General features: G+C 34.2%; 1 protein-coding gene across 4 annotated transcripts in view; it reads left to right on the top strand.

The window, feature by feature from the left end:
- Window positions 1-15689, top strand: part of STAM (signal transducing adaptor molecule) — a 74609-nt gene that overhangs the window by 30084 nt on the left and 28836 nt on the right. For 2 of the 4 annotated variants that reach the window (XM_070601347.1, XM_070601349.1), the window contains 3 exons: window positions 13165-13240; window positions 13322-13417; window positions 14991-15137. In XM_070601347.1, the coding sequence (XP_070457448.1) occupies window positions 13165-13240; window positions 13322-13417; window positions 14991-15137 (319 nt within the window). Of the gene's footprint in view, window positions 1-10071; window positions 10177-10251; window positions 10557-13164; window positions 13241-13321; window positions 13418-14990; window positions 15138-15689 lie in introns of all 4 variants that reach the window. The other 2 variants (XM_070601350.1, XM_070601348.1) reach the window with 2 other exon arrangements.

The raw sequence follows: 15689 nt of genomic DNA, 5'->3' as shown, positions 1-15689 counted from the left end.
TTTGAAAGCTAAAGTTGTAAAAGTAACTTGATAGAAGAAGACATGTTTTTGCTTTCTAGAACTGACATTGTTGAGTGTCTCTAAAACTCCCTGACACGATTCTAGGAGTATTGTCATAAAATGCTGATAAGGAAGCATTAGAATCCCCTTTTGCAGGTGAAGTCTGTCAAGCTTTAAATCCTTTTCTCCTGCATCACAGAGCTGCTCTTATCTGGCAGTGGTTCTCAGCTCGGGTGGTATTGCACTATTAGGAATGGTTTTGGTTGCCACAATGACAGGGTTACTGCTGACATTGATTAAGTGGGGACCAGGGATGTGATACACCGGATAGTTTTACTCTGAGAAGAATTTTTCTGTCCTGAACACCCACTAGTGCCCCTATTTAGAAACATACTGCTAGCATCTTTACTTTTGCAGTCCTACTTCATAGGTGATTAGAGGTTAACTATGCGAGCAGTTTCATTAACTGTGCTTTAAATTATTTTATATATATATATGTAAAATATATATATATTTACTGTTTTTCTTTTATATTTTCTCTCCTTTAAGGAAAATGTCCTGTTATTCTTCTGTCAGGCCCCATGAGGGGGATAATGAAGAGGTGGTATCCTCATTTTGAAAAGTTGATTGATCTAGAAACAGCGATTGATTTAGTAATAGTGGCAATAATTAGAATTTAAATTTACTTTCTTTTCAATGGTAATAATTTCTTTAAGAGTATAAAACCTTGTTATCACAGTTTAACCTAGTATTTTTATGATACAAAAGTACTTTTCAAATGAGATGTAGAGATGAGACATAAGTGAAGAGACCTTTTAAAAATGTTATAAAGCATAATATGTCACAGATTCTGACTCCTTTATCCAACAAAACTGTTAAATATTTTTGGCTTTCTCCTTATATATTAATGGAAAGATCTTTTCAGGTAATCTCACTAACTGGTGACTAGAGAGTAAAGTTGAGCTATTTATCTGTCATAACTGTACAACATACCTGTAAGTTAGGTAGACGTTTATAAATAATGTGGTAACAACTTTGGAAATTTACTTGGGGCTATTCAAAGAGATTTGAAATTTCTTTATTCTTTGAAAAGGGAATTGCAGGAATGCAAAATTAGTTTTAGTTCTGCTTGATCCTCTGACTCGATTTGAGCTGTATCCTATACATTCATTGAATTTAACTGTGTTCTTTTGCAGCCCCCTCAAATGTTGTCAGATGTTGTTTTTCCTAAAAACTTGTCCTTCCTATCCATTTAGTGAGCTTCTGTGTGCTGTATCACAGTTACGGTTCCCGTTTCTCTTAATAGAGTCTGAATATCTTACTGCACTGGGTGCCGTTCTTGCTCAGAGTATGCATATTTTAAACAGCATGGCCCTATATGCAAGTCAGATTCTTCAGCTGGTGCTCAAAATAATAAGTTTGCTTTAATAATTGAGGAAAAGTTGCATACTGAGCATAACTGAGAGATGGCAGAGTATGTTCTCCAACAGCTAACTCTCTAATCAAGGAAGATTGATTAACTGCAATTTCTGCCTTGCACTCTGGCTTTTGGAAACAAACCCCAGGAAATGGTACTATTCCGTTCCATTTACAACGGTGCGCTTTGTGCTATGGTCATTTATCACATGGTAAGTTAGGAGTAATGGAGACTTATTTTGGGGTTGGAAAACTGGGAAAGGTGAGAGATAATTCTCCTTTCCCTTAACCTTGTCTTTTTGTTTTCCCGTCTCAAAATAAGGAAAAGAGAGGATATGTTTTAAAATGCCAAAAATGAGGTTTTGAGAAGGTTTTTGAGAGACATGAGGATGTGACTACACCTTATAAAGGTAGGTGGTAGAAACCGTTGGCAGACGGCTCTAAATGCGTGTGCAGATTTTATCTCAGCGTGTATTTTTACAAAATACCTCAGCTGTGCTTATTGCCATCAGTCTCTTTCCTTACATCCCGTGATCCTCCCAGCACTGTTTATTGTGCATTGTTCCCTAATCATGATCTTCTTAGAATTCTTAAGAAATACATTTTATGAAAGCGTGTACATTTTCCGCATAGGAAACAAACTCAGTGGAAGATATGCAGAAATTGGTAACAAATAGAGCTTTATAAGGACGATTATTCAATTATTCTAAATACTAATTATTGTACAACACTGAAAAGTAATGTTTTCCATATTTAGCTCAATAACTTTTCATTGAGTATCAGCCATGTTGAAGGCACTATTCTAGACAACATTCAGAATGAAAATGTTTTACTTTCATTCACGGGAGAGTAACAGTAGTTGCTAAATAATTCTTATTTTTTTCTCTCAGATTTCAGTTGAAAGTAGGGAGCCAAGGATGAGCAATATAGCGTGGGACCCTGTTGTCAGGAACCCTCAAGATGGGGATATAAAACAGTTAAGGAAATTTTGTTAAAATTTTATTTTTAAAAAAAGATGAAAAGAAAACCCAGACAATTCTAAATAATAGAGGTTAATATTATTTAAAGCTAACAGCAGTCAGCACACTGTTAGAGGCGATTCTAGTTACCTATTGCTACATAACACATCCTGCTAAGACGTAGTGGCTTAAAAGAGCAATTTGTTATTATCTCACGGTTCTATGGGTTAACAACTGGGCCCTTCTTGCTTGGGGTCTCTCATGAAGTTGCAGTCTGGTAATGGCCAGGACTGGAGTCATCTGAAGGCCTGACTGGGATGGATGCTCAATATGGCTGGCAGTTGATGACAGGCCATCAGCTAGGACCTCAGCTGGAGTTATCAGTTGAAACACTAAGGCCTCTGCATGTGCCTTGACTTTCGTGCAGAATGGTGGCTTGAATCCCAGAGGGAGCATTGTTCTAAGAGACCTAGGTGTACTCCACTTGGCTTGTTAATGAACTGTAAGTCTCAGAATGTCACTTCTACGACATTCTCTTGGTCAAGCACATCACTGAGGTCAGTCCAGATTCAAGGGGAGAGTAGTCAGAGTTCACCTCTTGATGAGAAGCGGCAGGGTTACAGCATAGAAGAGCATGTGAGAAGGGAGTTATTATTGTGCTTATCTTAAATACATAATTTGCCACAGAGGCCTTGAAGTGCCACATAGTTCTATAAGTGTTGAATCAGAACTTTGGACTAGATAACAAAGCAATGAAATATGTCATTAGAACAAAAAAATGGGCTTTAATAAACCAAATAGTAAATTCCATTTTTATTACTTGAAACAGTCATTAAGAACTTCAATGGCAAAATGTGATGTAAGAGTTCCTTTATTTTTTTCATCTGTCAGTTATTTATGACTTTTTACATGGGAAAAAATTATTCTGTGTTGAAAAAGTTCTACCCATTTGTACATATTTGTAAATAGGAAGAGCTAACATACGAAATCTTAACTAACTGGGTAGTCACGAAGATTAGTCATTGACCTTTCATGGTTTTGTTTTATATACATGACTTGATGAAACTTTTAGTTTGTGAAAATTCGTAAAAGCCAAATTGAAGATGACAGCATAACATCAGTTAAGGAAAGTGTTATCAACAGAGTAATTTGCTACCTGTTGAATATTTTTTGTGTCATTGTAATTTACATGGAGAAGGTGATTCACTCTGACAGTACTGGTGACCGAATTGGATTAATTACATGGATCAATAGCCTTTAGCACTGGTATAAACATATAGCACTCTGTGCAGGGAACTCTTGCTTTCTGGGTACTTTTCCAATAAGATGAATGAGCAAGAATGAGTTTTCTTTTTTGTGTGTGAGGAAGATTGGCCCTGAGCTAACATCTGTTACCAATCTTCTCTTTTTTTTTTTTGCTTGAGTAAGATTAACCCTGAGCTAACATCTGTACCAGTCTTCCTCTACTTTTCGTATGTGGGATGCCTCCACAGTATGGCTGATGGGTGAAGTATGTTCACACCCGGGATCTGAACTTGCAAACCCTGGGCCACCGAAGTGGAGCACGTGGAACTTTAACCACTCTCCCACAGGGCTGGCCCACAAGAATGAGTTTTCTTAATTCGTGGTTAGATCGAAGGAGTGACTGCTGATAAAATTCATTTAAAAAATATCCTTTCCAGAATTGCCTCCAGAGCTCAAGTTCGGCAGAGTCTGTTTCATAGGGGAAACTGGAAAAGTCTACAGTGCAAATGAAAGCCCAGTAGCTTGGCTCTGTGATATTTGTGTCTGAAGATTGAGGAGGGTTCATAGCTTAATTTTCATTTACCTTCCTGCATGAGGTAGCTTATTTTTAGTAGTCGTGACTTCATCTAGAAACTGAATGACTGAGAGTGCTGTGATGGGAGGGGCGTGGGAGTAGAGAGGATTTAATAGAGCACAGCCCCCTCTTCTAGCTCTGGCTTTTTTTGAAACCCACAGTACGGTTTGTTGAGATGGATTGGAGATACTCCTGCATGGTGAAATTGACTTTGATGCTTTAGTTCATTAGCGCTGGCATATGCCAAGGCAGCTATGCACATTCCTGAAAAGGCTGTTCTACGGTTTGAGAAAAAGATACTAGAAGCCACAACTACTGCCTTTTTCTTCTTACCCTCTTATACAGCACATGCCCCAGATCTGTGCATACAAAGGTGATGTTGTAGATGAACATAGTTTTCCCTGGGATGACCATACGTCCAGTCTGCTTTGGATGGTTTCGCTTTCTGCCCGCTGTTCTAGTGCTATGCCCAGTGAGCGCTCCCTTGCACTCTCAGAAGGGCACCTGTTAGATGATAAAGTATGCAGACGCTGTGTCTGTAGTCAGCTTTCATCTGTCATTGAGAAGATAATAGCCGTAGTATACCTACTTTAAATTCGCTTTTAACGCTTAAACCTTTTTAAAAAGACTTTTAACCATAATCTTTCATTAAATTATAAGATTTAATAATAAAAGATAGATTTAACTTCACTTTTACGTCTGTGTTTTCCTTCTCATCTTGTGGAAATATTGAAGACCTGAATTAAAAAATGCAGAGTGAAATGAGATAGTTAATACAAGATTTTTGTGGGTCACTTCTGTTGTTGAATAGTGCCAGTTTTATACGCAGTTCTGAAGGGATTTTTTAAAGCTTACCCTATTATATCTAAAAAGATACCGCGGTCTTAGCATACATTAAGTGTTCATCAACACTTAAAAACATTATAATTGGCTTTTTATGGCATTATCCGTTTTATGGTGCAATAGCCCACTTTGTTTTGGTGTCAGAGAGATCTTTGCCTTGGTTTTTAAAATTGGCTGTGGTGAAACATTCAAACAACATAGAAATGAATGAAATAAAAGTAAAAGTTCCATTTCAAAGCCCCTTTCCTCACTCTCTTTTCCAAAAGTCACCACAGTTTAGAAGATTATTTTCTAAAATGTTTGCTCACTGAGCTGAATCATCTTTGGATCATTATTTTTTAATGATTTTAATTTTAGTATTCAGATAATTCTTTTTATGTTTGGCCTTTACCACTGCACTGATAATTTTGTGTTTTTATATGCCAACATGGTTTTCACAACTGCAAAAATTAGCATGGGGGTCACAGATTCTGGCCCCTCAAAAAGTCCAACTGTGAAAAAGACAAAATCTAAATAATAGTGTTATAGTATATTGTTTCTTCAGTCTAATAATGTTGCTATCAGAGGCTTTTAATATCATGCAAAATTAATAGAAAAAGAGCTTGAGAATCATAAGAGCTGAATACTTGACATATAATAGGTATTCAATAAATATACATTTTTTTCTCTTTTCTCCATGGTCTTTAGGGTGGAAAGGTTCCCAACAGGCAATGAAACATTCTTAGAAACAGAAATTCTATTTTTTATTCTAATTTGTCCTTATTAAAAAGGATTTTTTTCTGTTTATCACAGTGCTTAGTAATTGCATTTTACGTTCTTAAAGAAATTTTTTAAGATAACTATGCTTACGGGCCAGTTTTTCCAGAGCTTGTTGGAGTTCAAATCACTTGATAATGTTTTTTCTTTCATGTGTTTCTGTGTGTCTGTGTGTCCACTATATGTTTCCAAAACTTTTCTCTCATCCCAAACAGGAACTCTGTATGTATTAAATAATAACTCTTCATTCCGCTTCCTCATAGCCACTGGTGACTTCTGTTCTACTTTCTGTCTCCATGAATTTGCTTGTTTTAGGTATCTCATATAAATGGAATTGTACAATATTTATCCTTTTGTGTTTGGCTTATTTCACTCGGCATGTTTTCATGGTCCATCTATGTTGTGTCATGTGTCAGAATTTCATTCCTTTAGGCTAAATAGTATTCCATTGTATTTTGCTTAGCCATTCATCTGTTGATGGACATTGGCTATTGTGAATAATACTGCTGTGAGTATGGATGTACAAATATTTGCTTAAACCCCTGCTTTCAGTTCTTTTGGGAATATACATAGAAGTGGAATTACTGCATCATATGGTCATTTTATGTTTAAATATTTGAGGAACTACCACACTTTTCCACAGCGGCCGCACCGTTTTACATTCCCACCAGCAATGCATAAGGATTCCGATTTTCACATCCCCAACACTGTGGTATTTTCCTCTCTTTTTCTTAAAATAATAGCCGTCCTAATGGGTGTAAAGTGGTATCTCATCGTGGTTTGATTTACATTTCTCTAGTGATTTGTGATATTGAGCATCTTTTCATGTGCTTATTGGCGACATTTATCTTCTTTGGAGAAGTGTCTTGTTGAAGACATTTTTGAATTGGGTTGCTTTTTGTTGTTGCTTTTTGTTTTTGAGGAGTTCTTTTTATTTTCTGGATATCAATTCCTTATCAGATACATCAATTGCAAACATTTTCTTCTATTCTGTGGGTTGTCTTTTCACTATTGATGGTGTCCCTTGGTGTGCAAAAGTTTTAAATTTTGATGAAGTCGAGTTTATGTATGTTTTTCTTTAGTGAAGAACTGATGGTAATTCTGCATTAAACATTTGGTAGAATTCACCAGTTGAAGGCATCTGGTCCTGGGATTTTCTTTGTGGAAAGTTTTTTAGATTAGTAATTCACTCCTTTTATTTGTTTTACAGGTCTATTCAGATTTCTGTTTTTTCTTAGTCATTTTCAACAGTGGAATTTGTCCATTTCATCTAGGTTATTTAGTTGGTGTAAAATTGTTCATAGTGATTTTTTAAAAATCCTTTTTATTTCAACAAATTGGGAGTGATGTTCCTCCTTTCTTTTCTGATTTTAATAATGAGTCGTCTTTCTTTCTTGGTTGGTCTAACTAATTAAAGGTTTGTCTATTCTTTTTTGCTGAGGCAGCTTTGCCTGAGCTAACATCCATTGCCAATCTTCCTCATTTTGTATGTGAGCCACCGCCACAGCATGGCCACTGACGGACAAGTGGTGTAGGTCTGCACCCAGGAGGTGAACCTGGGCCGCTGAAGCAGAGCGTGCCAAAGTTAACCACTAGGCCACCGGAGCTGGCCCTTTCAATTTTGTTGGTTGTTTTAAAGAAGAAACTTTCAGTTTCATTGTTTTTTCTCTGTTGTTTTTCTGTTCTCTATTTCTTTTATCTCCTCTTTAATCCTTATTATTTCTTTTTTTCCTGCTTGCTTTGGGTTTAGTTTGCTCTTGTTTTTCTAGTTTCTGGGGGTTTTTTGAGGAAGATTAGCCTTGAGCTAACATCTGCCACCAATCCTCCTCTTTTTGCTGAGGAAGACTGGCCCTGAGCTAACATCCATGCCCATCTTCCTCTACTTTATATGTGGGACACCTGCCACAGCATGGCTTGACAAGCAGTGTGCATAGGTCCACACCCAGGATCTGAACCGGCCAACCCCAGGCTGCTGAAGTGGAATGTGCGAACTTAACTGCTGTGCCACTGGGCCAGCCCCCTTTTTCTAGTTTCTTAAAGTGAAAGTTTGGATTATTAATTTGAGATCTTTCTTCTTCTTTTAAAATATGTGTTTACAAGTAATTTTCTTCTAAGCACCGCTTTTACTGCATCTCATAAATTTTGATGTGTTGTATTTTCCTTTTCATTAATCTCAAAGTATTTTCTCATTTCCCTGTGATTTTTTTTTCTTTGACCCATTGGTTATTTAGGAGTGTGTTGTTTAATTTGTGAACTTGCCAAATTTCCTTATATTATTGATTTTTAATTTCATTCCATTGTGGTTGAAGAATATGGTTTCTATGATTTCTGTCCTTTTACATTTATAGAGATTTATTTTTTGGTCTAACATATTGTTTATCCTTTATAGTGTTCCATCTGCACTTGAGAAGAATGTGTATTCTGCTGTTTTTGGGTGGAGCATTATATAGATGTTGATAATGTTTTATAATAATATTAAGTAAAATATTTGTCATTTCAATCTGATGAATTAATATCTTGAGGCTATCTTCCTTTGACTAATATAAAGAGCTCCCAGCTTATGTTATCTTAACTCATTGCAAGGCAGTTCTGTGGTCAGAATGTATGTAGAGTATTTAAGAGCCAGCCACAACTGGGTTTGAATCTTGTTTGTACCAGTTACTATCTGATAACTGGTATCCTGGGCAAGGAACTGAACTTCTCTAAGACTTAGCTTACCGTGAATGTTTTGAATACTGAATGAGTCCCTTGCTTGTCAGTAAAATTTTGAGAACCTAGATACATAGGTGTTCCATAGGTTGAAGTTATTTCTGTGACTATTATTGTTAATTGTGTAGCATCCCTATGAAATACATGTTTGCCACATGCATGGTCTGCTTATAAAAAAAAGTTTTACTGAGACGTAATTTATTCCCAATAAAATGCATGCCTTGTAAATGTACAGTTTGGTAATTTGATGAGTTTTGACACTATATATATACTATGTAAGCACCACCTCAATTGAGAGAGGGGGTATTTAATCACTCCCAAAAGTTCCCTCTGCCCTAAGCAACTACTAGTCTGTTTTCTGTCATTATAAATTTTCCTTTTCTAGAATTTCTTAAGATGAAATTGTGTAGTATGTATTCTCATGTCTAGCATAGGATATGATTTTGAGATAAATCCAGGTTTTTGTGTCTATCAGTAGTTTGTTCTATTTATTGTCAAGAGATACTCCATTGTATGGATATGTTACAATTTGTTTATCTACGTACCTGTTGATGGCCGTTTGTATTGTATCCAGTTTTCAGTTGATATGAAGAGAGCTGCTGTGAGAATTCTGGTGCAGAATACTTGGTAGTGTGCTTTTATTTTCATTTCCTTAAGTGAACTTTGTTTTAGTGATTTCATTTGATGTGAGAGTTATTTAGCTATGTGGTGTTTAATTTCCAAGTATTTGGGGATTTTCTTGCTATCATTTTGTTATTAATTTGTAGTTTAATTCTGTCGTGATTAAAGAATGTACTTTGTATGATTTTAGTCCTTTTGAATTTGTCAACATTTATTTTGTAGCCTGGAATGTGATTTATCTTGGTGAATTTTCCATGCAGTTGAAAATGTCTACTCTGCCATATGTGGGTGGAATGTTCAATAAGGTCAAGTTGCATGATAGTGTTCAATTATTCTGTATCCATACTTTTTTTGGAGTTTTATTTGTACTGTCACATTATTGATAGGACTATGTTGAAGTTTCCAGTAGATTTGGCTGCTTTCCCTCTCGTTTCTATCAGTGTTTCCTTTATATATTTTGAAGTTCTGTTGTTGGGTCCATACACATTTTAAATTGTTATGTTTTCATAGAGAAGTAATCCTGCCATTATTATGGAATGTCCTTCTTTATCACTGTTAGCATTTCTTGTTTGAAAACTACTGAAGCTATTTGACTTTCTTTTGATTAATATTTATATGGTGTATCTTTTCCTATCTTATTTCTTTTAATCGGTCTTTAAATTTAAAGTAGATTTCTTATAGACAGTTAATATACAGTATATACTTGGTTCCTGCTTTTGTATCCAATCTGACAATCTCTGTCTTTTAATTGGAGTGTTAGGCTATTTACATGTAATGTAATTATTAATATAGTTGGATTTAAAGCTACCGTTTTGCTGGAAGTTTTCCTTATGTCTTATCTATTCTTTGCTCCTTTTTCTTTTTTTCTCCATTTTCCTTGCTTGCTTTTGGATTGAGTTATTTTTTATGATTATATAATTATCTTCATTTTTGGCTTATAACTTACAGGTCAAAGAGGCATTACAAGAGCAACTGGAAAATATTTTCAGTGATATGAAAGCAAAAATACAATATATCAAAACTTGTAGGATGTAGCTACAGCAATCCATAAAGGTAAATTTGTAGCATTAAATGCTTATATTAGAAGAAGAAATACCACATATCAGTGATATAAGTTTCTATCTTAAGAAACAAGAACAAACTCAAAGGAGCAAAAGGCGGGAAATAATAAAAATCACGGCAGAGATCTATGAAGTTGAAAAAAAGAAAAACAACAGAGAAACATCAAAAGTAAAGCTGTTCTTTTGCAAAAAAATCAAGTAAGATTTATCCTAGGCATGCAAGACTGGTTTGGCACTTGAAAATCAAGCAGTGTAATTCACCGTTTCAAAAGACTAAAGAAAAATACCATATGATCCTCTCAATAAATGAAGAAGATGCCTTTGAAAGAGTTCAACAGCCATTAAAAACTTTCATTAATCTAAGAATTAAAGGTAATTTCCTCAGCCTGATAAAAGGCATCTACAAAAAAACTGTGTATTTAAAATCATGGCAATTGTTTGGTAGAATTCACCAGTGAAGTTATCTGGACCCAGAATTTGCTTTGTTGGAACTCATTATGAGTCCTGCAATACATCAGTACCAAAAACAGAGATATTAGAAGATGGCAAAACCACAGACTCGTTATGTATAAAGGTGCAAAAATCCTCAACAACATTATAATAAATCAAATCTAATAATGTATAAAAATGATAGTGTATTATGACCAAGTGTGGTTATTTAGAACTTGGAAAATCTCCAGCTTTCTTTATGTTACTCATTTGTAGTATACTTTATCATAAATTTTACCTAACAACATACTGTGTATCTTTTCAATTTTTAAAAAAATTAATTTGTTTTTATGGTTCAAAATATAGTCTGTCTTGGTGAACATACTGTGTGCACTTAAAAAGAATATATGTTTTACTATTTTAGAATGGAGTGTTCTATAAATGTCATTTACATTAGGTTGGTTCATGGCATTATTCAGGTCTCCTATATCCTTACTGATTTTCTGTCTACTCATTTTATCAAGTTCTGAGAAAGGAATGAAATCTCCAACTATAATTGTGGGTTTGTCTTTTTCTCTTTTTAGTTTTATCAGTTTTCGCTTCATGTATTTTGAAGCTCTCTTGTTAGATAAGAATTGTTTAGAATTTAGAATTGTTATGTCTAACATAAGAATTGTTATGTCACATTTAGAATTATGTCTAACATAAGGAGAATTGATCTCCTATTGTTATATAATTTCTGTCTTTATCCCTGGTAATGTTACCTATTCTGAAGTGCACTTTGATATTAATATAACTGCTCCAGCTTTCTTGTGGTTCATACTTGTGTGATGTATCTTTTTCCTCCTATCCTTTTACTTTTAGGTTACATATGTCATTATATTTAAGCCAAGTTTCTTGTAGATAGCATTTAGGTGGGTCCTGGTTTATTTTAAATCCAATCTACCCATCCCTGTCTTTTATTTGGTGTGTTTACATTATTTGCATTTAATATAACTGTTGATATGGTTGGATCAAAATATTAAAATCTGCTGTTTTTCTAGGTGATTTCTGTTTAACTTTTGTCTGTTTTTTTATTTCCATTTGTCCTTTACATATCAATTGAATATATTTTATGATTTTCTTTTATTTCCATTTCTCCTTTAAAAATATTTTTACCAATGGCCCTGTATTAAATTTTTGTAGTCTTTTTTTTCTCTCTGTACTTAAGTTCCTGTACTTTAAGCATGTCTTCAAGTTTACTGATCTTCATTCTTACCTGATTAATTCCATCCAACTAATTTTTCATTTTATATATTTTTCATTTCTGGAAGTTTTATCTGGTTCTTTGTTATATTCCATTTTTTCCCTCATTATGTTGGTGATTTCTTGTATGTCCTGAGCATACTTAAAATAACTTTAAAAAGTCCTTGACTGCTAATTTCATCATCTCTGTCATTTTTGCATTTTCAATTGATTGATTTTTCTCCTAGTTATAGTATCTAGAAACTTTTGATTGAATGCTTAATATTGTGAATTTTATATTGTTGAGTGACAGGTTTTGTTGTATTCCTGTTAAAGTGTATTGGACTTTATTCTGTTGGAAGTTAATTTACACTTGGATCAACTTTATTCTTCTGTGGCTTGTTTCTGAGTTCTTATAGGATGAACTTAGAGTAGTCTTTTGGGATAGTTTCGCCCCATTACCAAGGCCTACACCTTCTAGTGTATCCACTGAAGGCTCTGGATGTTCCACGAGGACTTGCCACTTTGCCATGAGCTCTGAAAACTGTGTGAGCTTGGGGAACTCTTCAGCATACAGCTGTCAGTCACTTTTTGCCCAGCCTTGTGGAGTTTGTAACTTAAGCACGTGTGGGTTTTTCCACAATAGGCCTAAGTGGACTCTTGTGTAGGTATCCGGCACTCTTTCTTCCTATAGCTCCTTCTACTCTGTCCTACAGCTTCTGGCCCCCACAGCCTTCCTGAATTCCAGTTTCTGTCCCCTCAGCTCAGTGAGATCACTTCTCTTCCAGGGATCACCTACTCTGCACTGAGATCCAGAAATTGCCTTTAGGCACAAAGCCTGTACTACTGATATCTGGAAAGTGCCGCTAGGTAGAAAGTTGAGACAAATGTCTGGTTTATTGCTTGTATTCCTTCTTAGAGACCATCATTCAGCACTGCTGTGATCTAATCTCCCAAACAGTTACCTCAATATATATTTTAAATATATTTTTCAGTTTTTTACTTTACAGCAGGAATGTAAGTCTGGTTCCAGCTATTCCATCATGATTGGAAGTGGAAGTCTTGGTCTACCATTTTAATTCCAAAACTTTTTTTCACCCAGAATTAACCCCAAATACCTAATATAATTGCTAAGGAACAGTCTGTCAATTCTTTTTGAAAAATTTAAAGGAACTTGTTAGTGTACAGTTTTTCAATTGTTTCATTAACAAAAATTAGACTTCTCTACCATATTCTCCATTTTGTATACTAGTTTATTGCCTACTAAGTTAAGGGGGAAAAAAGCTGGATGTACTACTAATTGATTGTTACATTTTTCATTTTTCAGACCTAAAGACTGTCTTCGGTCTGTTATGAAGAGGGTGAACCATAAAGATCCTCATGTTGCTATGCAAGCGCTGACTGTGAGTGATTTCATTTGAAGTTCTGTCACAAAAATATCTGTGCAAATTGAGCTCTTTTAACTTCTGATTCTATGCTTTTAGCTTCTAGGAGCATGTGTATCAAACTGTGGCAAAATTTTTCATTTAGAAGTATGTTCAAGAGATTTTGCTAGTGAAGTAAGCAACGTATTAAACAAGGTAAGGAAAATTATTTACAGAAATGAATTGACGATCTTCTTTCTTTATGTATTTTATTGTTGAATTCTTCACATTTTAAATCACAAGGGTCTATTTTGTGCTTTTTTTTTTAACCCTTTCTAAGTTATGTCTATTCAATATATAAGTAAATGTTATGTTTCATTGAAGAGACTACAAATTTACCTACTTCAAGTGTTGGTTTCTTTCAAGCCAAATTAGAGTATATTTAATCTCTTTTCTTCTTCTTTCCTTTCATATGATAAGGAAATAAGTGTACTTCTCTATCAGGTTAAATAATACCAGTCCCTTTTAGGCACAGTTTTTGTAGCCACAGAAGTATTTTCCTGATATAGAACTATTCAGAAATACTGCCAAAATGTGGCACTGTTGAGTTTTCGCCTTGGCATGAATAAGGCCACTACCTGCCCTTTGCAGGATGTTAATACTATACTGTCTACTTAAGTAAATGTAGAATAAAGAATTCAAATTCTGCAATTCAAGGAATTTTAAAAATTGAAGTTACTAATTAATATGTGAGTTTTCCCAGTAAAAATCTGTCCATTCTAAAGGTAATTATTTCTCACTTTTTTGAGGGGGGATAATTATATATCAAGAAAAAATTTTAAAGTGATAAAAGGGAAAATGCCTCATAGTTTTTGGAAAAAATGAGTATTTCCAGGTTTTAATAGAAAACAGTATAGAAATGAGATAAGAATTTAAAATTCTATACTTCTTTTCAAGCATTGTGATTATGTGATAATTCTTTTCTGATTCTGCCTCATTCAGTTATATTTAGGTATTTTCTACTAATTAATAACCATCCTTTTAATGTCTTGAATGTCCATCAAAATGTACAACTGTTTATGAAGAGCTAGTAATGTCATGTTTTCTATAATTTAATTGAAGATGAGGTACTGAAACTGGTATTTAATAGTGTGAACAACTGTTTTGAAAAGCAAACAGCTACATATACGAGAAAGGACTTCTTTTTATTTTACAGTGAATGTATTGGTTTTATACTTAAGGGGGAGATGTTATTATGAAGAAATTAAGTTTCCTGGAATATTAACATGAATAGACCTCAAATTAGGCCTCAGATAGTTAAACAACTTGGGAAAAATACACAGTCACGCATGTTAGAAGTGAGTAATTAGGAATAAAGGAACCATACCATTTATTCTCTTTCCAACTTACTTTTTTATTGGCCTGTGAAAAACCAAGTAAAACAGACTATTTTTCTTTGTCTTCCTCATGTACAAAGCTTGCTTAGTTGCAAAATACTCTGGTCAGGACTTTCTGACCTCCAAAATAAGTTATTACATATTTGATCTGTTTTAATTTGATATGAGGTGTGTATGATGGTATCTTCTCTTGTTTCTCATAGTGTGAAAATACAATTAGTTTGTTTCTAGTAACCAACTATATTTTCTTATGTATCATCTATAGCGAGGGGTTATTTGTGATTCAGAAAGAAATCTACAACACTTGATAATTTTTATATTTAAGTTATCCTTATTAAATCATTAACCAAGAAGTTAGTACTTTTTAATTAACATTTTTCTCTGTTTTTTAGGGTCACCCTAAAGTGTGTGAAAAATTAAAGGCTCTTATGGTTGAATGGACCGATGAATTTAAGAATGATCCACAGCTTAGTCTAATATCAGCAATGATTAAGAACCTTAAGGAACAAGGAGTTACGTTTCCAGCTATCGGCTCTCAGGTATTTTGTAAAGTTGTGGCTACAGTTTGTGTCTCTAAAGTAGCCATGTTTATTTGAATTTTTTTTTCCTCCAAACCCAGGTAGGTTTTACTACTCCAGAGAAATTATTATTAATAATCTTACATTCAAAGGTGCCAAAAAAATATAGTGGAATATTAACGTGTTCCAACTTCTACTTTCCCACTGTTTCTCCTCTATAAATGAATTAGTGTAACATTTTGCAATTTTTAAATTTTTTATATAATTTTAATAATATAGACAAAATTGCATTATTATATCAGGTAATACTGACAATCTTGTTAAATGCTTTTAATGCTATAATTTACTTACAAAGAATGACAGCTCAAAAATCAGGATATTCTTAAAATTTAAGGATGAATTTAGAGGTTCTTTTGATTATAAAATTTATATATACCTGTATTAAAAATGGGAAGGAGATATAAGGGAGTCAAGGGGAAGAGAAGCACGTGAAACATCTTTTCCCTTAACAAGAGCTGACTAGTGCATAAGTCTTTGTCCTTTCTCTAATAAATATGATTGATTGAAAGACTT

The sequence above is a fragment of the Equus przewalskii genome, chromosome 30 (assembly GCF_037783145.1).
Source record: "Equus przewalskii isolate Varuska chromosome 30, EquPr2, whole genome shotgun sequence".
NCBI classification, from domain to species: Eukaryota; Metazoa; Chordata; class Mammalia; order Perissodactyla; family Equidae; genus Equus; species Equus przewalskii.
This window is presented reverse-complemented; position numbering and strand designations above follow the sequence as displayed.